The sequence below is a fragment of the Octopus sinensis genome, linkage group LG1 (genome assembly GCF_006345805.1).
Source record: "Octopus sinensis linkage group LG1, ASM634580v1, whole genome shotgun sequence".
NCBI lineage: Eukaryota > Metazoa > Mollusca > Cephalopoda > Octopoda > Octopodidae > Octopus > Octopus sinensis.
The window spans coordinates 182558255-182586049 of NC_042997.1; the positions used below are offsets into that span (position 1 = coordinate 182558255).

General features: G+C 34.1%; 2 protein-coding genes across 7 annotated transcripts in view; one reads left to right on the forward strand and one right to left on the reverse strand.

Annotated features, from left to right (window-relative positions):
• LOC115218522 (syntaxin-binding protein 1) overlaps positions 1-12390 on the reverse strand; it is a 163730-nt gene extending 151340 nt beyond the window's left edge. For 2 of the 3 annotated variants that reach the window (XM_036507404.1, XM_036507385.1), the window contains exons 1-2: positions 12339-12390; positions 9937-9972 (exon numbers count right to left, since the gene is read on the reverse strand). In XM_036507404.1, coding sequence (XP_036363297.1) covers positions 9937-9972; positions 12339-12375 — 73 coding nt within the window. In that variant the 5' untranslated portion in view covers positions 12376-12390. Of the gene's footprint in view, positions 1-9936; positions 9973-12338 lie in introns of those variants that run through there. The other variant, XM_036507394.1, reaches the window with a different exon arrangement.
• Positions 1-27795, forward strand: part of LOC115218494 (rap guanine nucleotide exchange factor 1) — a 211035-nt gene that overhangs the window by 85785 nt on the left and 97455 nt on the right. For all 4 annotated transcript variants that reach the window (XM_029788364.2, XM_029788356.2, XM_029788349.2 and 1 more), the window contains exon 2: positions 3153-3337. In XM_029788364.2, coding sequence (XP_029644224.1) covers positions 3153-3337 — 185 coding nt within the window. The remainder of the gene's footprint in view (positions 1-3152; positions 3338-27795) is intronic.

A 27795-nucleotide genomic window follows, 5' to 3' on the forward strand; every position in this document is an offset into this window, starting at 1 on the left:
AAACTTGATTATTAATGCGAATTACTTGTTATATTCTGTTTTCGCCTGAAGTATCTTGAAACAAAGACAGCGATATTTAAAACATAAAAATAACATTTAGATAAATCTTGTTCTATTTAATAAATCTACAACTTAAAGAGAGTATCAAATAGTAAATAGGGAGTTACTTAAATGCTTAAAGTTATGCTCTTAGAGTTACTCGTCCTGACGAGTAATGTTTGGAATATACTTTGCCACTATAGGTAACATTGCGTAATTTTACATAGATACACAATCATAATTACTTCTACTTTGATTTTAAAAAAATTAACTTCACTTATAAGACAAATAATAATAAAATTTATACTAACGTCCAAAAATAGAATTAAATAACACAAATTTTCTCATTCGTATATTTGCAATAAATATACATTATCAATACTAATTAACTATCAATAGCAATAAAATTGTATTACCCTTCTGATAATGAAAAGCGGATACGGGATTTTACAGTTTCCACTATATGTTCATACTTGAATTGAGTTCAAATGTTGGTTGCCTGACTGCGATCTGGATTTACATAATAGTTTAGCGTAGGAATTTAATGTTGCAATTGTTTTCTTCTATGTATATCTGTATATTGAGTAATTCTATGTGTGACATTTTTAGCACGATCAAGCGACTAACAATGAGTATTATTAATATTGATAAGGATATGTATCATATACACACGCGCACACAACATTAAAGAGCGATGGAATAATTTTAAGTCGTTGTTAATAACAATAATAATAATAAAGAATAATTTAAAGTGTCAATTGACTCGACACACACAAGTCGTGGGGTGGTGATTTCAGCCACTCAGAGAGTAGTATATGGTGACTATACGCAACTGTGCTACCGTGTTGAACCCATTGCACTGGTATCAGTATTATTCTAAAATAAACATACAAGCCTTGGGCTATTTCTATACATACACGCAAGCATGTATCTGACTCATACACTGTTTACTTCCCAGACATTTGTACATTAACGCACATGCTTTATACGCACTTTTGACAAGTTGTTGTGCATCTGAGCACTGTATACAATAATTTCATTATTATTATTATTATTATTATTATTATTATTATTATAATATTTGAATCTGACTTAATCTTAGTTTTTAGTGTGTCTTATTAGATTTTGAAACACAACTACAAAATCAAAAACACAATTACAAAATCAAAAATCAAAATCGATCAACATGAATGGAAATTGTCGCTGTGATTCAGTGTTGGTGGCACATAAGAGAACCATCCAAACGTGGCCGTTGCCAGTGCCGCCCTGACTGGCTTCCGTGCCGGTGGCACGTAAAAAGCACCCGCTACACTCATGGAGTGGTTGGCGTTAGGAAGGGCATCCAGCCGTAGAAACATTGCCAGATCAGACTGGGCCTGGTGCAGCCTTCTGGCTTCCCAGACCCCAGTTGCACCGTCTAACCCATGCCAGCATGGAAAGCAGACGCTAAACGATGATGATGATGATGATGAACTAGATTATATCATGAAACTGTAAACAACAATTATCATAAAAATAATCATTTTAGCTAATGACTTTTCCACGAATTTATACTTGGAATTTCTCGCCATGAAAACGAATACGGGGTGTGTATGTGCTTGTGGAATGTCGCTCATCCTTTGTTCCTCATTTTTGCCTCTCATATTATCAGGCAGCCTGCTCAAATACCATATCATGCATGATACAGCTACCTGTGTGGTGTACATAGCTGTTTCAGAATAACTGCCACAACAGTTCGTAGCAGGAAACTGAGAAATTAGTTTGCCTTTATAATCCAAGGTTATATTATTGAGCTTGAATTTACCGCTTTAATTGTATGTGACATATTCATCTAGCTCATCCAAAATAAACATGTGTATTTAAGAACTCACAAACTTTTACATTGATTTTTTTCGTTTATTTTATTTACTATAAAGTATCAAAATAAAAAAAGGGTATATCAGCGACTAGATAAAAGGCATGTTGAAAGATTTTGACAATAAGGGGGAAATTCATGCAACAGGTTCTTTGTATTCTTAAATGGCTAAAATCAAGTATCTTCGTTTGAAATATATATATATATATATATATATAAGTAGACAAATTAATTATCTTATTACGGATAATTCGAAAGATAACCGATACCTGGGTAGCAAAATTCACAACAGAAAGGGCACGGTTGAAGTTACGACCATAGGGCATAAAATCCGTGCCTTAGTGCGGAAATTTGAAGTTTTATATATTAAGTATAGGAAGAATGGAGCTGAACGAAGATTTAACAAAATTCCTTTATTTTATTTTCATTTAAAGGAATTTTGTTAAATCTTCGTTCAGCTCCATTCTTTCCTATACTTATATATATATATATATATATATATATATATATATAATATATATATATATATATATAATCGGGTTATTTTTAATAGATGTGATTTTTCCTCCAAACTTCCTATTTTATTACCAACAACTACAGCAAGAGTACTAAAGTACTCTTCATTGTTACCTTAGGTCAGGATTCATTCCCTTTAACGTTAAATGTTAACAGTAGAGATAATGTCTGCAAAAGTTATCTCCCCTGTCATTCGCTTGACTTGTAAAATTGATGTCGTTTTCCAAAATGGTTTATTCAGTTTTTCTCCCCTTAAATTTAAAGTACAAATAAATTAAATTTGTAGTTTCTTAGTCAATCATTGTATAGCAAATTTCCTTTTTATAATTTTAAGCAAGAGAATTCATTTTTATTTTCTTTGTATGAGACTAGTCCAGTACGTAAACGTGTAGAGTATAAATACTTTGTGCGTGTATATATATATATATTTGTTTGTGTGTCTATGTATGTATGTGTGTGTATGTGTATATATATATATATATATATATATATATATATATATATATATACACACACACACACACATTTGGTTGTATTTACAGATACATAGATCTCAAAACATGAGTATGTATGCACAATCTCTTGTATATCTGATGTTAACAAAATTCATAACTCAGTTTTTCCCATTTTATTTGAAAATGTATATTCTTCAATCTTTTTAAAGATATGAATATAGAATTAATAAACATTATTTTGCAGAATTTCTAAATGAATGTCTAATGTAATGAATTTTCTATTCTAGAAAAATCCAGTGGTTCTAAGATAAAAAAGAAACCATCATTCCGAGATGATATTAAGGCAATGATAAAACGAAGACCATCTGCTCCTAGTCAATCACCAAAGTCCAAAAGCAAGAGCCTCAACAGAACACACAGTCTCAATGAAGGATCCAAAACTGACAAACATGATAAAGATATTACTATTGATGTAAGTTGATTCTTTAAAACATATTAATCTATTTTAGATTACAGGATAATGGTGTTTCCAAGTTATTTTTTTAAGATTTGTTTACAGATGATTTAAGGAATATAATTGATATGTTGTGTAGCTATTAAAATTCAATAAGCTATACTGTCGTGTACAAGGTATTTAATGAAATATGTTGAATTTTAAAATTCTGTGATAAGCTTGCAGATTTACAATGATTCTAATGGTGCATGAAAACTATATAATCTGAATAACTAACCCATACCATACTATTGATATTCACTGAAGTTAGATTGCTTTTGCTCTCTGTGCTGTTGAAATCATTCTCTATAGAAAAAGAAATCCAAGTAATTTATGATTTAGCTACCTTATAAATGTTTTGTAATATTTTATCAAGGTACCTTCCATCGTCAACTATCATAGATAATTTCTAACAAAACGTACCCTATAATAGATTTAAGCAAGAAATAATGCTACTGATTTAAATTAAATTCTATAAAACTAAATTGATGAAGATTATCATCAACATCATTTTAACACCTACTTTTCCATGCTTGCATGGGTTAGACAAAACAATTGAAGTAAACTTTCTTCACTTAAATGTTATTTCTTTGCCAATCTGTTTCCATGCAAAGTAAAGATTTTGTTAGTCCTTTGAACAAAAATAAGACAGTGACCAGAGAAGATTACAAACAAATTACACTGCTTGTACAAGTGTGGTGTTTGTTTACGATTGGCACATGATGTCAAAACAAAGAGATGTAAATCCAATACACACTCATGTACACACACATGTATATATATATATATATATATATATATATATATATATATATATAACGCCACTCCGAGAGTGTAGTGGGTGGTTTTTACGTGCCACCGGCACAGGGCCAGTCAGGCAGTACTGACAACGACCTTTCTCGAATCTTTTTACACATGCCACCGGCACAGTTGCCAGTAAGGCGACGCTGGTAATGATCACGCTCGAATGGTTCCTTTTACGTGCCACTGACACAAAGTGATGAGGTCTCGTCCCGTTTCTCCAAGGTCTGTTAGTACCACAAGAAAATCCACCTGGTACACACTGTAAAGTGGTTGGTATCCAGGCCAAATAACGCAAATGAACACTTTCAGAATAGCAGCTTCCGAAGGGAAGCAACTCTGACTTTGACACCCAGTCCAACCTATGCTAGCATGCGTTGGGTCAACAAATATTTGTTACTGAGGTCTTATTTTACAGTTGTATGGCTTTCATATCATTGACCATAACTATTTTTCAAATAGGGTTTTTTTGCGGGTGGGTGGGGGTTTATCCTACACACTTTCAATATTGCACAACTACCAGCTGATCAAGCCTATAGAGTAATAAGTTAATGTTATCTATACTCTCTTTTTACTCTTTTACTTGTTTCAGTCATTTGACTGCGGCCATGCTGGAGCACCGCCTTTAATCGAGCAACTCGACCCCGGGACTTATTCTTTGTAAGCCCAGTACTTATTCTATTGGTCTCTTTGCCGAACTGCTAAGTGACGGGGACGTAAACACACCAGCATCGGTTGTCAAGCAATGCTAGGGGGACAAACACAGACACACAAACATACACACACATATATATATATATATATATATATATACATATATACGACAGGCTTCTTTCAGTTTCCGTCTACCAAATCCACTCACAAGGCATTGGTCGGCCTGAGGCTATAGTAGAAGACACTTGCCCAAGATGCCACGCAGTGGGACTGAACCCGGAACCATGTGGTTGGTAAGCAAGCTACTTACCACACAGCCACTCCTGCGCCTATATCTATTTTCTTTTCTTAATTTCTTTCTTTTTAAATATTTCAACGGCAATAAACTTTAGAAAGATTAGTTCTTTTTTTTTTTAATGGAATCTGTTTACCATTATACTTTTGAATACGGACATTGATTTGCAAACTAATATTGATTTGCTTGTATAATTTGCACAATACCCTACTATTTTAATTGTGTTTCACCACGACAAATTAATTTGGAAAAATAAATTCAGTGTGTTATTATTAAGTTTAGATTTATTTTATAAACAGTCCGCCAAAATACAATGGAATATATAATTGATTCTGACTACCAGAGTTTATGGAAGTGAATTACACTGGTTCTTAAATCAATAACAAAACTGCTAACAATATTAGCATGAATTAAACATATCTAGCAATGATATAAAATTTAATAGATAAAGAATCTGTTAGTTTTCATTAAGTATGTATAGAATTATGATGGATTAAAACAATGTTTAATTTGATATCTGGTATAGACATTTATGTCCAAACACACAATTTTTCTTTTTGTGAAATGATTTCAAAGTGTTTATCGTGTAGTGTGTAATGGTAAAGAAAAATGGTTGCAATTTACTTTAATACAGACATAACGACGAATGCTTTTTTTTAATGAGATTACATGTATTTTCATCATTAAAACTACTTGCCTATTCTTATGATTGATATATATGCTGAGACACACATATACTCAAACACACACACATGTATATAATGTAGTTGTAGATAGATATAGGATATAGATATATTCAACAGGCTTCTTTATGTCTCCATCTACAAAAATCACTCACAATCCTGGGCTATAGTAGAAAACTGAAACTGAAACCTTGTGGTTGGAAAATAAACTTCTTAATCTCAGAGCAGTGGCTGATACATACCTGCTTACACATCTTTATCTTCTTTCCAGCTACTCCTACCCACGCTTATATAATATAGGGTAGCTATGTATCTCTTCTATTGTGAGATATCTGTGCTTATCCCTCTATCATACTCTAGCATCTTAATACCTGGTATAAAACCCTTCTGTTGTAGCCCCACTCAGTAGAAATAGCTTCTTTTCTTTTGTCTTGCAAGTTACTTGGTGACCTCACTAGTGCTGGTGTCAGGAAAAAATGCACCCAGTACACTCTGTAAAATGGTTGGGATTAGATAAGGCATCCAGGCATAGAAACCATGCCAAATCATGGATCCTGTCAGACCAGCCAAGCCATGCCAGCATGGAAAACCCTCAAAGTAATTAGCACTTTGTGAGTGGATTCAGTTAATAGAGACCTAAAAAAAAAAAGCCTTTGCCATTGCTACAATGAAATGCACCTAGTGCACAATGTAGAACGATTGGCAACCAATTAGAGAAAATGTCAGGTTGACATTTTCTCTTTTTAGCTCTGTCTCATCAAGTTCACAACTACCTCTGTATTACTAGTGCCATAATAAAATGGGCCCAGTATTTTCTGTGAAGATTTTGGTGAAAGAATGGGTTTCCAGCTGTAAAAACCAAATCAAGTTGGCTCCCAACAGAAGCTGATTCAAGTCATGGCAACCTGCCTGCATGGAAAACAGATGTAAAAAGTGTTAATGCATGTATCATCATCATCATTTTAACACTCACTTCTCCATGCATAGGTTAGACAGCCTATTGAGGCAGATTTTCTATGGTTGGATGTCCTTTTTCTCACCAACCTTCACCTGTTTCCAAGCAGGTAATATTTGCCCACGATTAGATATGTTCTTACAGAATATTGGTAATGAATGATGCTACTTGTATGACAGTGACAATCATTCTTCAACTGTTATGCATATCAAATCAAACACATGCACACACACGATGGGCTTCTTTCAGTTTCCAACTGCCAAATTTATAAACAAGGCATTTGTCAGTCCTGGACTATAGTAGACAACACTTGTGCAAGGTACCACACAGCATGACTGAACATGAAACTATATGGTCAGGAAGCTGACTCCTTACCACACAGCCACACCTATGCCTCTGTGTGTGTGTAAGCTTCCTTACCAGTCTCTCACAGTCTCTAATAGCTTGTACCACACTTCCACTAATTGTTTTTTAGGCACCCATATAGTTGTGACAAGACCTTGGCTCTTCACTTTTGACCCAGAGGGGCTTTAGAGATGGGTGAAGGATGGTGTCAATAAAGTAAAGGCAAGGAAAGAGATTAGTGATTAATAGTATAGGTAGATAAAGGGAAGCTTACATGGTGGGTGACAACAAAAATGACCCTGGGATGAAGTAGTTACTGGCAGTACAGAAAGGTTGAAGGTAAAGTGTATTGGTTGCAAAAAAGTCTGATGCAGTCTTTTATAGATAAATCTGGTGAGAAGTGAGAGAGAGGTAATGATGAAGATGATGGTAGGGGATTAATGTGGTTAGGTCTCAAAATGTTATGCAAACAGCATGGATATGGAGAGATGAGATATGGAGCAATGAGTGTTAGAGAGATGATGTGCTAGTGACTGTGAGAGAGGCAGGGGTGGTTGGGGGAATAGATGTATAGTTGACAGGATATTCACAAACACACACACACACACACATTGATCCTAGCTTCAATTACTGCCCCATTTTTCATGTATGTTTCACCATGCTTGCATGAGTGGTCAGGTTTTCTCCAGCACTGCTCAACCACCAATTAACATGGTCCTTTGTCATCTCATACATAATTACACATGTCTGTGTGTGTGTGTGTGTGTGTGTGTGTGAGATGCAACATCTTTAGATTAGTCTTCACATTTTCATTTTAAGTTTTCTTTAGTCTCTTCCTTCCACAAGTTCCATTCTCTTCAAGTGATCGAAACTTCTTTATACAGCTGTCATAATCCGTGTACATCACATTCCCACATGTAATGTGCAAGAGATACAACACAGTTGTTTCTCTTTCACATTACATGGCTTGGCTGGTCTGACAGGATCCATGATTTGACATGGTTTCTATGCCTGGATGCCTTATTTCTCTTATGCCCAGTTGCTTTGAATCTGTTTGTACTCAATGCACTCTGCCATTCACCACTCCCTCCCTCCATGCAACTAGTTATTGACACTTTCAACATTGTATACTTCCTTTATTATCCATCACCTTCTCTCCGCCCTTTGCTCTAATTATCCTGTTTCTATCATCATACTTTGGTTCCTTCGACCCATTCACTCTGGCTCTTCTATCACTACTCTCTCTGTTCCTCTGAGCAAAAGACATCTTCAAGTAGTTAAGTCTCTTCACAGAGTATAAGACAATCCTACCTGTGCTGGTGCCTGTACACTGTAAATTTTAAACTGATATCAAAGAGACCTCTTTTATCATATTGAGGACATGGCAATATCTCTCAAGTGTTGGTGCTACAATAAAATGCACCTTGTTCATTCTTTAAAGTGTGGTTTTAAGAAGTGCATCCAGCCATAGAAACCAAGCGAAACATGAAATGTAGGATCAACATATGGTCCTCTATTTTGCCTAAGAGGCCAGTAACTCCCTGTAAGAATTGTCTGGATTGAGACAGTGTGTCTAACCTATACCAGCATAGAAATTGGCTGTAAAATTATATATATACACACACACACACACACATGCTCAACACATGTGAAAGAGAAAGTGTGTAAATCAGCTGGCTGATTAACTAAGATTTAGTCATCAATATATCACAACTGTTAACTACGGACTGTTTTTTTTCTCTCTGCTTCATTTACCATAACTACAATCACCTATACTCCTTTCACCCGAACTGGGTGCATGTTTCTTTGTGTGCAGGCTACCTGTCAGGTATCTCTCCCCCTGCCATTCATACTGTGTTTTACCTCATAAAACTAAGCACTTTTGTGAATCATTTACGAAATCACTACTATAGCACTCTCAAACTTCCTGCACGCCCACGTTTTTTTCTGTGGTTGCCAATCTATAGAAATTCAAATTGAACATCAACCACATTAATCTCACCAATTTTAGTGGAACTGCAAAGATCATGAGCATTGCTTCTTCACTTTCAATTAAGTTATGTTAAAGATATATATATATATATATATATATATATATATATATAATATATATATATATATATATATATATATATATATATATATATATATATATACGCGAGAAAGAAGCAACAAGAATGGATAGGTTTTTTCGTACTAAAAACCTATCCATTCTTGTTGCTTCTTTCTCGCTTATAATCACCCCACATTACTGTATTGTTAAATCAGTATAGTTTTTTTTTTTTTGGTGCATCTAAGTTAGGTACCATATTCAAGTAAATTTTTTTAAATTAACTTGAATCTTTATTGCTCTTTGTATATATATATATATATATATTTTCAATTTATCAAGACTACATAATGATTTTCACAGATCTATGTATAACAACTTTCATTGTGTCAAAATGAATTTAGTCTTCTATTTAAACCTGTAAGTTAATTCACATTTGTCAAGAAGGTAGAATTTTTCTTAACATTTCTATTAAACATCCATTCTTGTCTGTATTATTTTATTGACCAACAGTCAAAGACATTTCGGCTATTATCATCCCATCTTTTATTTACATATAGTGTGATTAGGACTGCATAATTCTATATTACCTTCCATTTTTCAAGATTGTCAAGTGTGATTTGAGGAGAATTTAGCTACTGTTGCATATAGGTTGAAATGCCACCTAAAGGCTCCTTCATCATTTCAGTGTTATCAGCTGTTAAATACACTGTGTGATTCTACTTTCAACATTATCGCCACTTCCTCAGAATTTCCTGAATGTGACAATTATTAACACTAAAAATGAACACTTACCATTATTGAATAATTCTCTTCTTGACTTGAAAGATTCTGTTGAGAAAATAAACAATAATTTCACTTGTTACTGATTTGCCTATTTCTCATACACTGATCTACTTAACATATAAACATTTTCCTGTACTTTATACAATGAATAAAAACTGCCCATATTAAAACTTTAATTTGGTGATTTGATTTTTATTAGTTTGTGTATAACTGATAGTTCTCAAACTTTTCTCTCTTTACATACATAAACAACTTGTGTATAATAATAATAATGAAATTATTGTATACAGTGCTCAGGTGCACCACAACTTGTCAGAAAGTGCATATAAAGTACATGCAGTAATGTAGAAATGTCTGGAAAGTGAACATGCTTGTGTGTGTATGGAGGGGAGAAAATCAAGTGTAGTGTTGGCGAATCTCAGGAAGCATGGAAGTCTTGAAGGATGCAGTGCTCCGACAACTAACAACTGATGCTGGCAGTCTGTTCCATGCTTCGATAAAGGTTGTCATTGTTTAACCTCAGGACAGCCTTGGGAAACTGACTTATGAGCAAAGCCATTCCTACAGTGACCCTCCTATCATAATCTTATATGAAGAGAACCCAGGACCACACAATTCAGTTTGAGGGAGATTTGGTTACTATTTCTAGTAGGCTAAGCAACCATCTAGAGGCTCGCATAGTTTCCTCTGGTCCTTCTGACAGTGAGCATTAATTCAAATGATGATTTTATGATAGGAATTCAAATTTTTTAAATAAAATAAAATAACTGAGAAAATTTCAATATGGTGATGGTCATTATGAAATACATATAAAACAAAAATAAGTAGATGTAATAGGTTATGGTAAATATTTTCTCAGGTTTATTTCTAATAGTAATTGTAGTTTGGAAGCCTTATTCATCATACAGTCTGTAGATTTTCTAGAATTTTTGTAAACAGTTAATGAAGCAAATGGAAAGAATGGAGAAATTAAAAAGAAGAAAATGACACTTCTATTGAATAATGTTGTTCACAGATTCTTATTGAGTTAGATGTCTTTTTGTAAAGTTACTTTTACTAACTTGAAATTATGCAATGGTTTGAAGTAAGTAAGTTACTGTATATGAAGACACTACAATTGGAATTAAGGAAATCCTTCTTCAATATTACGGAGATGTACTTGCATAGCGAGTGACTTGATCTCAGATTGTGTGCTGGAATGAAAACAATTGCAGCGTGGAAAGTGTTTATAAGTCATTTAAGAAACACACAAAAACTGTTAGATTCACTTCAACATTTAATTTGTCTTAATTTTTACCATAAAGAAATATAAGTATTAAGTAACTAAAATTTTAAAAAAAACAGCATTAATTCTGAGTGTTGATCTCTCCTTGTGAACTACATTTGGTGTTAATTAATTAGAGTAACACAATCAAATCTTAAAGCTAAATGGGTATTAAATTTCTTAATGTAATTTCATTTCGTATGCATGCATGAACACACATACATGAACATTCAGACAATTAGTAGAACATCCAGCTTAAAACATATATCTTTGTTCCATTCCATTGAAGATCAGTTCAGTTTCACTTTAGCTGGGTGTAATGGCTTAGCAGAATCAATAGTGTGTCAGACAATATGCCCTGCAATAATTGTTCCAGCTCTTTATCTTTAGAGTTCAAATTCTACCAAGGTCAATTTTGCATTTCATGTTTCCAGGATCAGTAAAATAGAGTACCAGTCAAATACTGGAGTTGATAAAATCCCAATTGAGTATAGGAATCAACAAAATAAAGTACCAGTCACTTACTGGGGTTAATAAAAAAAATAAGAACCAGTTACATATTAGAGTTGATTTAATTAGCTTACCCATTCCCCCAAAATTTCTGGTCTTGTCCTTATGTAAGAAACAGTTATTATTAAAAAAGTGTAAATTTGAGACAAAAGTAGAACTTGTTATACTTTGATTAGTTTTTTAACTTATGATTAATGTCAGTATATTATACTTTTGTTTAAACTTTCACCAAAATTATGATATAGACTTTCACCTCAATAGTTTTCCCAACAATCTGAGTTTAGGCTGAAACTTCATGTTAACTTCCTAGATTCTTGTAGCTGCTACCATTGCTTTTTAGTATGTGTGTGTATTGTACAATGTACTATTATTGAATTGTTAGACTAGCCTGTTGAAATAGGCAGTTATACAGCATTTAAGATATGGTTGATTAAGATATTATTAGTATAAATTATTATCATTTTAGAACATTTAAAAAAAACTTATTCTATATAATTTCATGCACATATATATATACTAATAAGAAAATAGTTGTTAATAAGTATATACTCAAAATACTAAGCTGAATAGAAAAAAATCTCTCTCATATAGAAAGAAAAGCAAGTTGTCTATACAATATTTCACCTTAAGATCTTACCTTTTGTGTTGGCTTTCAAAACAACTACTTGTTGCATAACTGATAGTTCTCAAACTTTTCTCTCTTTACTTTCACATTTGACTGCAAAGTGTGTATTATTAGTAAATTTCTCTAGCCTAGTTTGTGAGTAATTTATTGACTTGCACACATACTTTGCACATACTTTGGTGGTTGCTTATGTCTTGTATTACTTTCTTATTCTGCTAGTACTACTTGGAATAGAATCTGAATCTATATTTAAGAAACTCAAGAACTACACAAACAAGAGATTACTGTCTTTATTTTATTTCAAACAAAGATGGTCATTATAGCTTTATTTCGTTTAGTCTAAGTTTCTCAGATCTTAACCTTCCTCTAACCCATCTTTCTTCTTTCTCTTATATAGACAAGATCTTTTCTGTTCACATTTTCTTTTCACTGCCTGCTGCCCATCATTTGCTGGCTACTAAACTAAATGAGAATTGCTATAGCAGAGTTTAAGTACTGGTATTGGCATTAGCATTTTTTATAGCTATGTTGGTCTATGGGTTATTGTTGTTAATCATGTTTGTTAGTAACTGTGAAGATTCTCTTCCTTCTTGTAATACCAAGTTTGCTTTCTTAATTTTTAAGAATTTTTTCATGTGAAATATATTCTCTCTTAACTTATTTAAAAGAAAATGGTAGCTTGGTGAACACTAAAACTATTCAAATACATAATTTTGTATTATAATAAAATCATTTTTTAAATTTTAGCAACTTGCTACTCTTTTAGTTCATTCTTATAAAATAACATATATAGTGTATAAATACTAATGTACTTTTACTAAAAGTTTTTTTGTTTGCATCTGATAATCTTCAATTTATACAATGGGTTGCTGTCAGGAAAAAATTCAATCTATTCAAGTATATTTTATTATAAGCAGCCTAAATAAACCCCTGCTTTATTAAACAAAGGCCCTTAAAAAGTTATTTGAAAATATTGAAGATATGATAAACAAGTTTTATTCTTGTGTTATATCCTTATCTTGTTGGATTATTATAACAGCCGCTTTGGTATACAGTATACTTAGTAAAACCAGTAAAGACACAACTATTTCTGACCACCTACTATGTACTCGGGTACTTCATGTACTTCTCTTTATTTATAGTGATTAGGTTATTCCATTCATTACATGGGGCAGGGTGTACCATTATTACTAATTCTTTGCAACATCTCCCCTTTTAAGTTTTTCTTAGGAAGTGTCATTTTATTTAGCAATTATTCACTCCACCTCTCTTTTTTGATTTTTTTTTTTAACGAACAAGTTAATATTTTTTGCACTTGGTATCTATTTTCAGGAACTCTGTATGTTTTCTTTTCCTCTCACTTGTACGCTGGGTTCAATCACCTGCAGTGGCATTGGTACTTGGAACATATCGTACAACCATTCCATCAGTTCCTCCAGCTTCTTTAGTTCTCTTTCCACAAATCTCTTTTTCAGTTGGTTCCTGCGTCTCTTTTGTATGCCTTTTTTTATTTTTAACCCAATACATCATTTTGCCTATGCATTTGGTAATTATGCCATCTTCCTAACTCTGCTTTCCATTCTTTATTCCCTCATATACACCTTTTCACCAACTTTAAAGAATCTTGCTATGTCTTCCCTGGGACTTTTTCTTTTCTTGCCAGGTAGCAATTTATCAAAGACTGATATTACTTTCCTTGCAAACATCAGCTCCGCTGGTGAGCTACCTGCTGGTGTATTCAGATTTGGTGTCACACAGTACACTCTTAAAAATTGATGTAGAGCCACCTCATCCGTGACTTCTTTATTCAATTTTCTAAGGTCTCTCTTGAAGGTATCAACAAAGCGTTCTGCCTGTGTGTTAGATCTGGGATGGTATGGAACAGTAGTTATATGTTCTAATGCAAACATTTCACAAAATTTTTTAATTCAATAGGCAAAAATTGCTTTCCATTGTCAGACACAATCACATCTGGTATGCCAAATCACAGTTAAGGAGGTTGGTTTTTTTTTACACTTACACATTTCAGGCCATTTCGAAAAACTATCAACTACCACTCAGTAGTAAGAACCATTTAAAGGACCAGCGAAATCGATGTGTAGTCTTGACCATGGAACATCTACTTTTTATTGTGGGCAATTTTTCATTTCATTTTGGCTTACATACCAGTGTTCCACTCTGTTTAACTGCAATTTTTTGTTTCAGCACCTCAGCCACATTTGAACCTTCAACTGAATTGCCTATATTTCCACACAAAGCACTTATGGGCATATTCCATACTTTGAATAGTTCCATCCACTCTGTGCCAAATAAATTAAGTGAACTTTTTAACACATATATCTTATCCTTTTTCGTTTGACTTTGAAATATTACATTGCATATGAATTCGCCAAAAAAATATAATCTTTTTCCCCGTAATACCATGTGCTACCTTTTTCAATTTAATTAATTTCAGCTTACCTACATTTTTCCAAATTTTTTCATTTATAATGGTAATATCATGACTAGTGTCTAACTGCATTTTAATACTTGTATTTCTGATTTTCGCCTTCATGAATTTCCTCATCATTATATTATCAATTTCTTCCAATGACTTACTTTTATTCTTTTTCCTTTGTTCTGACATTTTGTCATCTTCATTCTACAGGGCATCTTTATATGTCCTATATTTCCACAATGAAAGCACTCTGCTTTTTTAAACGGACTATTTTGCCTCAGGTGTATACCTCCACATGCAAAACATGGGTTTATTTCCTGATTTTTGTCATGTTTTTTACAAAGCATTTTATCTCTATTCTGACTATTTTGCACTTGCTTTATTTGGAAACAATCTTTACATTCAATTTCTTCTGTATCGTATCTTAATTTGACTACCCTTTCACATTCTTCTTGTAGGGTTACATCCTGGTTTTGTTCCAGCTTAGCAAGAATTCTAATTCTAACTTCTGTGTCCTTTTCTGCAAAAATCAGGCATTTGAACATATGTAGCATTAATTCATTCAGCTTAAACTTCTTGCATTCCCTGTTAACTCTACCAGTATATGTGATGTAGTCCTCATCATTGTATTTCTCTATGTTCAAACATTTCCAACGTGTGTTGAACAGTGAGCTTTAACTCTTTAGCATTTAAACCGGCCATATCTGGCCAAAAGTATTCTGCCTGTTTTATATTCAAACTGGCCAGATCTGGCTTCTCACACCAACCCTACAATATCGCTTTAAAAATTAACAGCTACCTCATCAAAATCTCATAGCTACAAGATAATGCATGGTTAGTTCAAAACAATGTGGATAAAAAAGCATTAATTTGGGCAGAATAATGCAAACAATAAAGGGTTAAAATTTATGTCCAAAGGTTTTCTTGGAAGTACATAATTACTGTATCATTCATGTTCTGTTGCCACCAGTTTTCTCAAGATTAAGCACATTTTTTTCTCCTCGTCCCAATCTTTACATTCTTTATCAAAGATTTGTTCATATCTTCTGTGGTATGCTTCAAAGGTAACTCCTTCATCAGGTTTGTATTTGAACTCTGTTATGGAGTTCAATGACACTTTTTCTGACTTCCTTGACGACTTCAGTAATTGCAGCATTTGTTGTTGTAATATTATTTGTTGCTGTTGTTGCTTCTGTTGTTGCTCTTGCAGTTGTATCTGCTGCTGTTTTTGTTCTTTCAGTTGCTGTTTTCACAACTTGAGCAAACTGGCCAACAAATTTTCCATAATTTGATGATTTTTTTTCATAAAATTTGCACAACTCTTCGAGTTTCTATTAACCATGGGAATTGGTTTATCCTTGTCGCCACTGTTATATCCTTATTTTTTTGGATTATTATAATGCCCACTTCGGTATACAGTATATTTAGTAAAACCAGTAAAGACACGACTATCTCTGACTGCCTACTACATACTCTGGTACTTCCCGTACTTCTCTTTACTTATAGTGACTAGGTTATTTTATTCGTCACATGCGAGGGGTGTACCATTATTACTAATTCCCTACAACACTTGTCTAACAAAAAGAGAGAGGATGCTTCCCTATTGAATTGCCAACGTTGCTTTGTCACTATATTAAGTTCTATTACCAAGAACCTGGTTTGAAAAGCTTAGTTGATCTTAACAGTATGGTTATAATTGACATTTTAACACTGAATACCTACCTTTTTTAATGTTACTGGCAATTCAAAATTTTGTAGAATTAAATAACAATGAACATTTTCAACTAATGGAAGACCCTGGTTACATTGAAAATTAAAAAATAAGATTTCTAAAATATTATAAAGGCTTATTTATTTTTATTATTTAAATTTAAATTATAACCATATAATAACCAAATACTCTTAAATATAAAATCTTACAAAGATAAGCATTTTATTATTTATTATTTCCTTTTAGGTAGTCTTAGGCAAAAGTGTTTGTCTGGCATCTACAAGAGCTCAAATTACAAATGAACTAAATAGATTCTGGCTTAGTATTATTATTTAGTTCTTGCATGTCGTGTTGTTTTTAATACTGCTACAATTTGAATTGGTATAAAGAAAGTTTCTCAGATATTAATATCACCCATTTATTTTCGAAATGTAAACTCTATCTGGTTAATATAACCCGTTTCAATAACAAGCACAACTTTATAATACATTTTTGATTATTGTGCAACTGCATTTAATTCTGGCTCAAGGCAAAGTTTGGTGAGCGAACTGGGATTGAAAGCATTTTGATATACTATAAACAATTGTGTAAAAGAAAAACATTTACTGTAAAATAAAGTAAAGTTTAAATTAGTTAGGACATACAACCTTGTTAACTGAAGTTTTGTGATTTTAACCTAGTATGGTCTCATTAGTTTTAGTATAGTGAAATTTATATGCCCTCTGGTCAAGTGAGGCCTACAATAGAATATCTAAGACAGTGCTACTGCTACACATACAGACATCTTGGAGTTACATTACCCAAATAAGTCTAGCAGAGTGATTGGCATGAATTCATTTGCCAACACATTTGAATTCCTGGCATTCTCTGTCTTTAGTAATACTAACTACGGTGGCCTCTGATCCTTGGAGCTGGCTAATTTCATTTCACTTCCACACAGACCCTCTTGACTTACTAGTTTCTGTTTCTCTTGTCATCCATATCCCTTCTCCATGCATTCCACTAATCACTATGCCGCCTTCCTCTCTGCTTCTGAAATTCTCTCCATTGTCATGTTTTTCCTGCAGCCATCAACTTAGAGCTGTTCAGAAGTATTAACTGAATTAGTCTCACTTGTCTTGAAGAGCCTGTGAACATCTTAAGCGCAACCTTTTCCCGCAGACCAAATTATTAAAAAAGAATGTAAAGCTTTCTATCAAATAATCTATTGTGGCAATAAACACAAGACTATAAAAATCACAGATCAGTTAAATGGAAGTAACAGAATTGACATGAGAAGTCTGAAACTTTGATGTCAAAGACAGTTTTTTTTTATGGAAGGTAGAAGAAATGGATTAATTAGAGGAAGGAGGGTTTCAGAGACTGATGGAGAGAAAGGTAGGAAGAAAGCCCCAACTTATTGGTCATTGCACTAGAAAGTAGTACCTCAAGATAAGCTGTCTTCAGACTGAGGATCTTGTTCAAAGGCTTACAGTAGACTGACCTCTACTCAAGGTACTTAAGGACCAAATGATAGTGTTAAACCATTCCCATCTAATGAATGTCATTCACAAGGTTTGGGTGACACAGGCTATGATATAAGACATTTGCACAGTCATGTTATAAATATGAGAAAGCAATGTAAGAAGTGTCTGACTCAAGGGAAAAAAAAAAACAAAGACATTTCTTCTCTCTGTAGCTGAAATAAATAATTTTGTAGTTTCTAATAAGCTGAGTAATAAAGTGTAAGTGAAATGAGTATAGATGAGTGTTGTTGAAATCTATCAAGTCTGGGTAAGAATGACAGTAAAGTTAAAATGATATTTGATGTGAAGTTTTGCTTTTGTTTCAAATCAAAGCTTTGATATGGATGTCATCGTCAAGTAGTGGCAAGATTAACTAAAGATTGAATATCCTTAGAAGCAACTTGACATAGATGACTTGGTTATTTTTGAAAATACTAAGTGATGTTACCTTACAAGATTAACATCAGCACTAGACAAAGTGTGAAGCTTTTAAAAATTAAATTTGAGTGTTTGGTATCTTTAGATATATACTTTTCTTCTTAATCTTTTAGTTTATTTTCTGGCTTTATACTCTTTTTAGATTACATCCCAGAAGTACAAAGTTTGATCTAGTGCCCAGTAGCACAGTACAATATTCAGAATAGAGTTCGAGTCAATAACTTATAAGTAATCTAGCATCCTAACATTTTAGTCATGGTACTTTTATACCATTTAACTATTTAATGTTAAGAACAAGTTACATCACTTTTTTTTCATGCAACTTATATTTACATATTAACTGTTGAAGCACTTTTGCCATTAACTGTTCTAATTACATCTTAGCTTTTAACCCTGAAGTAGTTTTAAATAGGTACATACAGACACAAGTAATAAAGATTGAATAGCAAAATTATTTAAGTTTCTTTCTCCTTTTCCTCCTCCTCATCATCATTATCATTGTCGTCGTCATAATTTTGTCAGAGGAAGGTAGGGCTGTGCTTATGATCTATTTTGATCTTTCAGCTGGTGAAATTGATGTGGTTGATATTCAGTTTAAACTTCTTTAAGTTGGTATCTGCTCAGAAATTGGGCAAGAAGGGGATTCCAGAGTGCTGTCTGTAGTCTTGAGAAGAAATGATTGTACAATTTGTTCGTTGCAAAATCTGAGAGATGAGCCATTTGAAAATGATAAGAAGAGAGTTGGATACATTGGATAGGTTTGTATGCAGTAAGAGTATGTACCTAGCTAGTTCAAAGGCAGTTGTAATAATGGTAAAAGCTAAAAAGGAAAAAAAAAAAAAATCTAAGTTTGTGAGCTAGCAGTTGTCAACCAGCTGGCTAATTGGCCTTCTTTTGGACATAGTCTTAGATGCTTGTATGCATCAACAATTTCTAAGATATGTGAGAAATGTTCTAATTTGAGTTACACTTGAGCTTTGTAGATTATTGACAACTAATCAGAGTTAAAGTATCTTCTAACCCAGTGATTCTCAAATTGGGGTCTGCAGTCCCATAGAGGACCGCAAAGTGAATTTAGTGGGACAGTGAAGGTATTCTGAAATATTGTGAAAACGGGTGGCCTGAGACAGTTAAGTTTTAAAATTTCAAGACTTTCAGTTTTTAACATGCTATTATCCTTATTTTTGTCATTGGCCACAAAAATTCATGCCACTCCTACACACTCATTTGCTAATCACACTTGTACAACAAGTGTGATTGGCCGATAGAATATATGCAGATATAACAGTTGATTGTGTATGTGCTATCAGTATTCTACGCTCACATGATTCACCACTCCACTATTGCAATTGACACATTTGCATGACTCTTGCCATTACTATCCTCACTGATGCATGTTCCCGCATGACCTTGCCCTTTGCCAGTCACCCATTCTCATCCCACATGGTGGCTGGGCTTTATAAGGCATGGTTGTTTTCATGGCAACATGTTCCGACAGAACTGTCTTCTCAGCAGTTATCAATTCACAGAGGTTTACCTACAGACCAAACTACACTCATGTGCACTTTGGGTTTCTTCCACAATTAATAGTGAGAGGTAAGCTTTATTGCTAATTAGTGCACCCAAAAGCTAGCAACACTAAGGCATATATGCACACTCGTATATGATAAATGTGAAATAAATATACAATGTAGTTATATTAAATTGGTTTACTGAATTTTATATTTTTTTTATAATACCTTCAAAAAAGAAAATGAGATAATGATGAATTGTATTTGAAATTCGGTTTTACTGTGATAAAGTCTGGCGGAGAAGAAAACCACAGTGTGTTTTGCGCTCCAAAGCCCAGCAATTTAAAAAGGCACTTCAAAACAAAGCATTCTAGTTCAATAGGTGTCAGAAAAGTTACCACAGGGATAACTGGCTTGTGGCAGCCAAGCGTTTGCAGTGGTGTTGCTTTTTGATCCTTCAATGTCAGCTCTTCCTATCCTTGCAACTTCATACACAAAGCCGACAAATTGATGAAATCCAGACTTGATGACACAGGAATATTTTTGCCAGACATCACAGCTGGTGTGAAAGTATCCTACAAGGTTTCAAGGAAAATAGCTGTTGCCAAAAAGCCCTACAATATTGGCGAAGAGTTGATTATTACCTTGCTGCAAAGATATCATATTGACTGTGCTACGAAGTTCTGAACTTCAGAAGCTGAAGCATCTCTCTCTCTCTTTCTCTCTCTCAAATGATACTGTTAGCAGGTGAATAGCTGAGCTGTCTGAAAACTTTCTGTTGCAGTTGATCTGTAAGATTCACAAATCGCTTTTGAACTTTTTCATGATCAAGCTTGATGAAACACAGATGTTGCCAACTTAGCCCAACTTTGTATCTATGTATGTTATGTACATAACCATCACTTGGCGGATGAATTCCTGTTTTGCAAAACCTTCAGCACCAAAACAACTGCAAGGGAAATATTTAACAAAGTGGACAAATTTTTTGAGGCACATGATATCATCTGGGAGCATGTCATTGGTGTGTGCACCAATGGCACACCAGCAATGCTTTGTTACCATTCTGGTTTTCAGACTTTGGTGAAAGAAAAATCCCCAGATGCTATTGGTACACATTGCACAATTTATCGACAAGCACTAATGATGAAAACCGTTCCTCATGTGTTAAAAAATGTTCTGAATTATGTGATTTCACTGCAAGGGAAAGATATAACCATGTTTCATTCTTATGAAAAACTGACTGCTTTCAAAATGAGGTTTGAACTTTGGCACCAAGGTTGGACACAAAGAACTGTGCATCATTTCCTCAACCAAACATATTTATTGATGAAAAGGAGCTTCAAGTCAATGATGATATTGTTGAACTCATGAAACAATGCCTGTCAGTATTTGGCAGAGAAATATTCTCTTTATTTTCCTGATCTTCATTACTTAGACAAATACTTCCACTTTATCAGGAACCCCTTTCTACTTTCTGTTAGCAATCTGCCAACAGAAGACAATTTAATTCAAGAGCAGTTCATTGCCCATATTTCCCCATATGACTGAGGTGCAAAATGTTTATTCCATGAAATGTACTGTTCTGACTTTTGGATTGAAATAGCACAATCATATCTTGATGATGCAAAGATGCCTCTTAAAGTACTGATGCCATTTCCAACCATCTATGAGTGTGAGACTGTTTTCCACTTTCCTTGCCATCAAAACAATGTCACAAAATTGACTGGATGTCACACCAGAAATGAGGATTGCCCTCTCCAAAACAGAGCCAAACATAGAAGAGTTGGTTACTTTGCTGTAAATAAAATGACAGATGGTCTGCTTTTGTGAATAATTTCTTGTATAATTTTTGTTGTTGGTCATGTTATGTATCAAGGATTCAGGAAAAGAATGGCAAACTTTCAGAGGAGGAGGAGAAAGCAGTGTTTCTACTAAAATTGTGGTTTTCCATGCATACTAGTGGTCCATTTTGGAATGATATTATAATCCTCCTGCTGAAAGGAGCTGAATTGGTTGAAATGCACCTCTTGGATAATCAATATGAGGAATGACCTGACAATGGGGAGGAGTAGCATCCCAAACATGGTGAAAGGGAAGGTGATGCCAAAAGTTCAAGAACCACTGTCCTGTACATGTTTATACCATAGTTTTCAGTGTATGACCCATGGCTTCTTTCTGCCAAATGAGCATAAATGGGTCTTACGTAGTTGTTAATACAGGATGCTCAGGATATTTTCAGATTGTTTTCATTTCTCATTTGTTTTGTAACCAGTTGATCAACTGATTCCCCATATTTTCATGTGTATTTATTATATCCCAATGAGGCATTGCCTGGATTAAGGTGTGACTTTTGGGCTGCAGGTGTATGGGTATTTCAGTTCATAGTCTTGAAATTACGGTACACAAATGTATGTCATTTTCTCCTAGTTGATTATCCTGCATTTTATAGGGAACCGTAAATCATCAAAAAGACTGTAAGGGGACTGGCGCATAAAACGTTTTGAAAAATTTGAGAACCACTATTATAACCATTAAGAAGAAGCCTAGTCTTTGCAATATAGTTTAGCAATACTATAAATTTGAGGTCTCAATTAGAGATCTGGCATAAAGTATTTCCAGTGCATCTTATCCCATAACTAGCCCCATCTTCTGACAAAATGATGATGTTGAAATCCAAATAGCTTTGCAGTTCAATTTTACCTGCAACTGCCACATAAAAAGCACTGGTGATGGTGCCACATTAAAAGCACCCAGTACACTCTGTAAAGTGGTTGGCATTAGGAAGGGTATCCAACTGTAGAAACCATGCCAAAGCAGAAAATGGAATCTGGTACAGCTCCCAGCCTTGTCAGCTTCTGTCAAACCATCCAACCCATGTTAGTATGGAAAACGAACATTAAATGATGATGAGGAGGATGCTGATGATGATATTTATTTTAGCTGTCATTTTCTGTGTAAAAAAAATACCTTCTTGAAGTAACCCCATATGAACTTGTAAGGTAGTTTACTTTGTAGTTCCTGGCCTTACTGAAGTGACAGTAGAATCTCCCTTAAGATAACATTAATACTATCAGGAAAAACAAATCTTAAAACAGACCTTAAATTTCTCCAAGGACAATATCCCCTGTTAGAAAAAAAATAGGTTGACTGGTTACTGCTTGATTACTTTTCATACAGAGTTGATGTTAGTCAACAAGAAAAACACAGCTCCAAAATTTATTTTTAGCTTTTATTTTCTTGAATTAATCTGTTTTGGTTAGATTAAGTTTTAAAATTTCCATAATCTTCTAATTGAAAGCTTTCATTTGTACTTAAATCTCCACTCATCACATCACTCCAGGTGTTAACAGCATGGTTTAATTGGCAATGTTGTGCCCCCTTCAGTATAACATCTGTTTTTCCATACCAAACTTAAGGTTAGAATCTGGCATGGAATTTGTAATATACTCTGGTCAAATTAGATGTTAATTCCTATACTGCTTCTTTCTTTCTTTTTCTTTACCTTAGCACATTTGGTACCATTAAGTTGTTACAGTGCTAACACTAAACCAATCTAAATGGTGGACAACAACTCTCTTAACAAGCTATATAAAGCAGCTTGTGATAATTGAAACCAATGTTAAGATATTGACATAGCAACTATTCTTGATTTTGTTTACATTTTGTTTTCTATTTGTTTGTTTGTTTTCACTTCCTGTTAATTAATGTCCACAAGTCTCACTTTTAAGTAGTTAGAAAATTGTAATTATTTTTTTCCTCTTTCAAAGTCAATTTCTTCTTAAATTATAAAATTAAAAATTTTACTGTTTATTCTGAAAGTATTCCTTAATTCCAGACTGTTTATTCTAAAAAGATAACCTCATTGAAGGATTGTTTTATATCCATATGTAAATATTCTTAGTTTTCAGTTTCAACAAGCAAATGTAAGGAGTCTTCATCATTATCATTTAACATCTGTCTTCCCTGCTGGCATGGGTTAGACAGTTTGACTGGAGCTGCTAAGCTGGAGAACTGCACCAGGATCCAGTTGTCCATTTTGGTTTGGTTTCTACAGTTGGATGCCATTCCTTACACTAACCACTTTACAGAGTGTACTGGGTGTTAATTTTAAAATTTCATAATTAAGAATATTGAGGATAATAATTAATCAGTTGGTATCTACTTTTTTTCATATTATGTCCATTGATTTTTGCAATGTGGGTACATTGAAAAACATTGATAAAGTTAACTGAAACAGAAGTTGGCTTTGATATATCTGCCTACAATATAAAAAGAAATTGTTTATGAACTTCGATAAACCTCTATAAAAACATTTTCTTAGTAGTATTTCTTTATGTATACAAGTAGATATCCCAATTTTATCTCTTACTAGGGTCATATCTGTGGAGTGATTGACTCAGAATTTATAGTCCCTGCTATGTGGATTTATGTTTGTTTTCTCCTATTTATTTGGATAAAATGAATTCATATCCCACAATAAGTAAAATGTTCATATGTATAATTTGCCTGTGCATGTATGTATGAATATAAATGAATGTATTCATTGCACATCATCATCGTTTAACGTCCGTTCTCCATGCTAGCATGGGTTGGACGGTTCAACCGGGGATCTGGGAAGCCAGAAGGCTGCACCAGGCTCCAGTCTTATCTGGCAATGTTTCTACAGCTGGATGCCCTTCCTAACGCCAACCACTCCGTGAGTGTAGTGGGTGCTTTTTACGTGCCACCTGCACTGGTGCCAGGCGAGGCTGGCATCGGCCACGGTCGGATTGGTGCTTTTTACGTGCCACCGACATGGAAGCCAGTCGAGGCGGCGCTGGCATCAGCCACGATTCGGATAGTGCTTTTTACATATCTCCAGTTCAGGGGTCCTGGCATCTGCCGGGTGCCAGTCATAGGATTGGTTCAATTTCGATTCCGATTTCATATCATCATATTAATGCCCACTTTTTTTCAGTTGGCATTTTGGCAATGTATTGGGTAGGTCTGTTGTACAACACATCATCACTATCCTCTAAGTGGACCAATATCCTAAGACCTAACCACTTTTTTCTCATCTTGGTCTTTCACTACCATATGAACCAATCTCTTACATAAATTAGAACCATATCAGGAGATTTAGCTACCTTCTACTCAATTTCATGAAACCAAAGCAATGAGACTTATAATTTATTCATCTTTGGAACTTTGAAAAACATTTCCTTTACTTTTGGTTGTAACCACGCTGATTATGCTAAAAAATTATTGATATATTTTTTATCTCTGCATTGTTTTTAGTTCAAGCATTTGGTAGATTCTATTGATTTCTCTTAGCTAGCTAGAATGAAGTTTTATTTTGTAAGGTTTATTATATTATGTGAAAGAAAATGATGTGGGTAGAGTTGAAACATTTAGTACTTGTTAAATATTCTTGAAATTGCTCAGACTGCTTCTTGTTGATAAAGTAGCTGCTTACAAATAACTCCTCTATATTTCCTGTTTTCTGGTCAGTATATATATATATGTCTGTGTGTGACCATTATTGAAATATTCTCCGCTAGTACGTGTATTTAACAGGATGTTATACATCTTTCCGGTAATTTGAATGTCTTTCCCACATCGTAATTAAGTATGTGTTCACCTTCTTTAACAAAATAATAATACTAATAATAATTTAAGGAGAACAAAGTAATAAACATATCTTGTTTGTTTTTAAACTCAAGATCCTGTCTCCTCTGGTTTCAGCTAAAGGTGACTTGTATAAATATTGTCTAAATTGTTTTCATTTTGGGAGTGGTACATAAATTCTTTGAAAATTAAATATTGTTTTCTCTCTCTCTCTCTCTCTCTCTCCCTCCCTCCTTTTTTATGTATTTTATTTTCAAGTATTGTTAAACAGCTAACCATTCTGGTTTGAAGAAGGTTCCAATAATTTGATGTTGAAATTGCTAGCTGGTCCCTAAATCGTCCAGACTTAGAGTTAAACAGTATACTAGATTAACCATAATCCCCATTTGTTGTTTTTTTTTGTCTCTGCTGTTCTTACTTTCTGTGTGTATGATTGTCTCTCTCTTCCTGTTGAGATTTACTGATCTTTGTTTTTAGGAGAAAAGGTGTTTGACAAAAGAACTTAGTGGGCATTAGGAATTGAGAAGTAGAAATGTACTAAGGTTATACATGTAGCCATTTGTTAAGGTACAACAATTGACACTTCTTGTGTTTATCGGGGAAGAATCAGAAATAGAATTTTATGTTTTAGTTTATCTTGACAAGTGACGTAATGTGCAATTGTGCCTTGAAACTAAAGCAGTTACTATCAGTGACTAAATCAAGATTTATGACATTTGTTTGTAACCATAGTATACTAGCAAATGCACCTGTCCTTTGGATGGTGTAATTTATTATAATAGTGCACTCCTGTGGACAGTTTAAGTTGAATTAGTCTACAGTTAGAAGTTGTTTCAAGATATAAAATATATAATTACCATTTTCACTAGCAGTTTATGATATGGTATTAAGCAACTAAGGTAATAAATAAAGTTTTTTGAACACAAATTTGGCAGTTAGTAAGTAATAAATGAAAGGCCATGAAATGAGATTACAATAAGCATTAGGGATCCTATATCTTACTTGAAGCGTTTTGTATTGTAGTTATTTTTCTTGTAATGCCTGACACAACCGCATTGAAGCCTTTTTCCAATGAAAGTCATGTATGATAAAGAATACCAAACACACAAATAGAATAATGGCATGTACAAAAATAAATATCAGAGCACGTTTATGAGCGAACAGTGTGTGTAAAGTAAGAAGGATCAATGAAAGTAATGTACTGTTAACAGCAATCAGGGAAATGAAGCAAAATAGCAATGAAATGCTTGCAGAAAGTCTGATTGCTAATGGCTACAGTTTGGTGTAGATGTGAAGATTGCAGTAGAGGAATAACTACTGTAGGGCTGCTTTGTAAACAACATTTTTGGTTTTTCCTTCAGGATCATAGCTGAATAAGTTGTCTGGATGGCCAACTCTGGAACAACTGACGTAGAACTGTCCATGAGAAAAGCACGACATTCGAAGATCCAATTTGACAACTCTCAGTGACTGACTTTGTGCTTTGTTTATTGTTATAGCAAAGCTGAGTTTGAGAGGGAACTGAAGTCTCTGCATAGGGTAGGAGCAGTCTGTTGAGGTTAGCATAGGGTAGGAGCAGTCTTTTGGGGTCAGAATGAAAATTGTATCATTTCTGCTGTGTCCTGTGATAATTTGGGCTTCAATGACATGGTCCATTATTTGTTTGACCATTGCATAGTATGGGTGCATTTAGGTTGCATAGGACAGGGCAACCGACTTTTAAGTGAAGTTCATGGGGAGGCAGTCCTGGAGGATCTTGGGAGCTGAGAAATTCTGTTGGAAAGTGTGTAACCTGATCAAGGTTGGTAATAGTGTCAACTGATCTGTAACAGTGTTCTTGAGAAGGTAGGTGACTGAGTAAGTCGTAGTTAAGAGTGTTGACAGCTTCATTTGTAGGTGCAAGAACAGCATTGCCGTGAAGCCAACCTGGTTTTATGTATTCTGTTGTAAGATTTGGGTAAACGGCACACCATAAGTCATCAGGGCTGGAGACAGTGTGGCCAATGGCGTGAGTGTCAATGTATCCATTGTCATCGGACATAATTTGTCCATTGCTGATTTTCCAAAAACTGGATTGTAGGCTAACCAGTTGGTAGGAGTGATCTCATGTTGATGGTGAGTTGTTTCAATTGGACATGCAACCAAAGAAGGAATTTTTTAAGGCAGGTATTAAGTTCATCAGTGCATGTCCCTTTGGGTTATAATAGGCAGAGTTTGTCGAAAATCTCCTGCAAGTAGCCACACCTCCAAGGATGTTGTT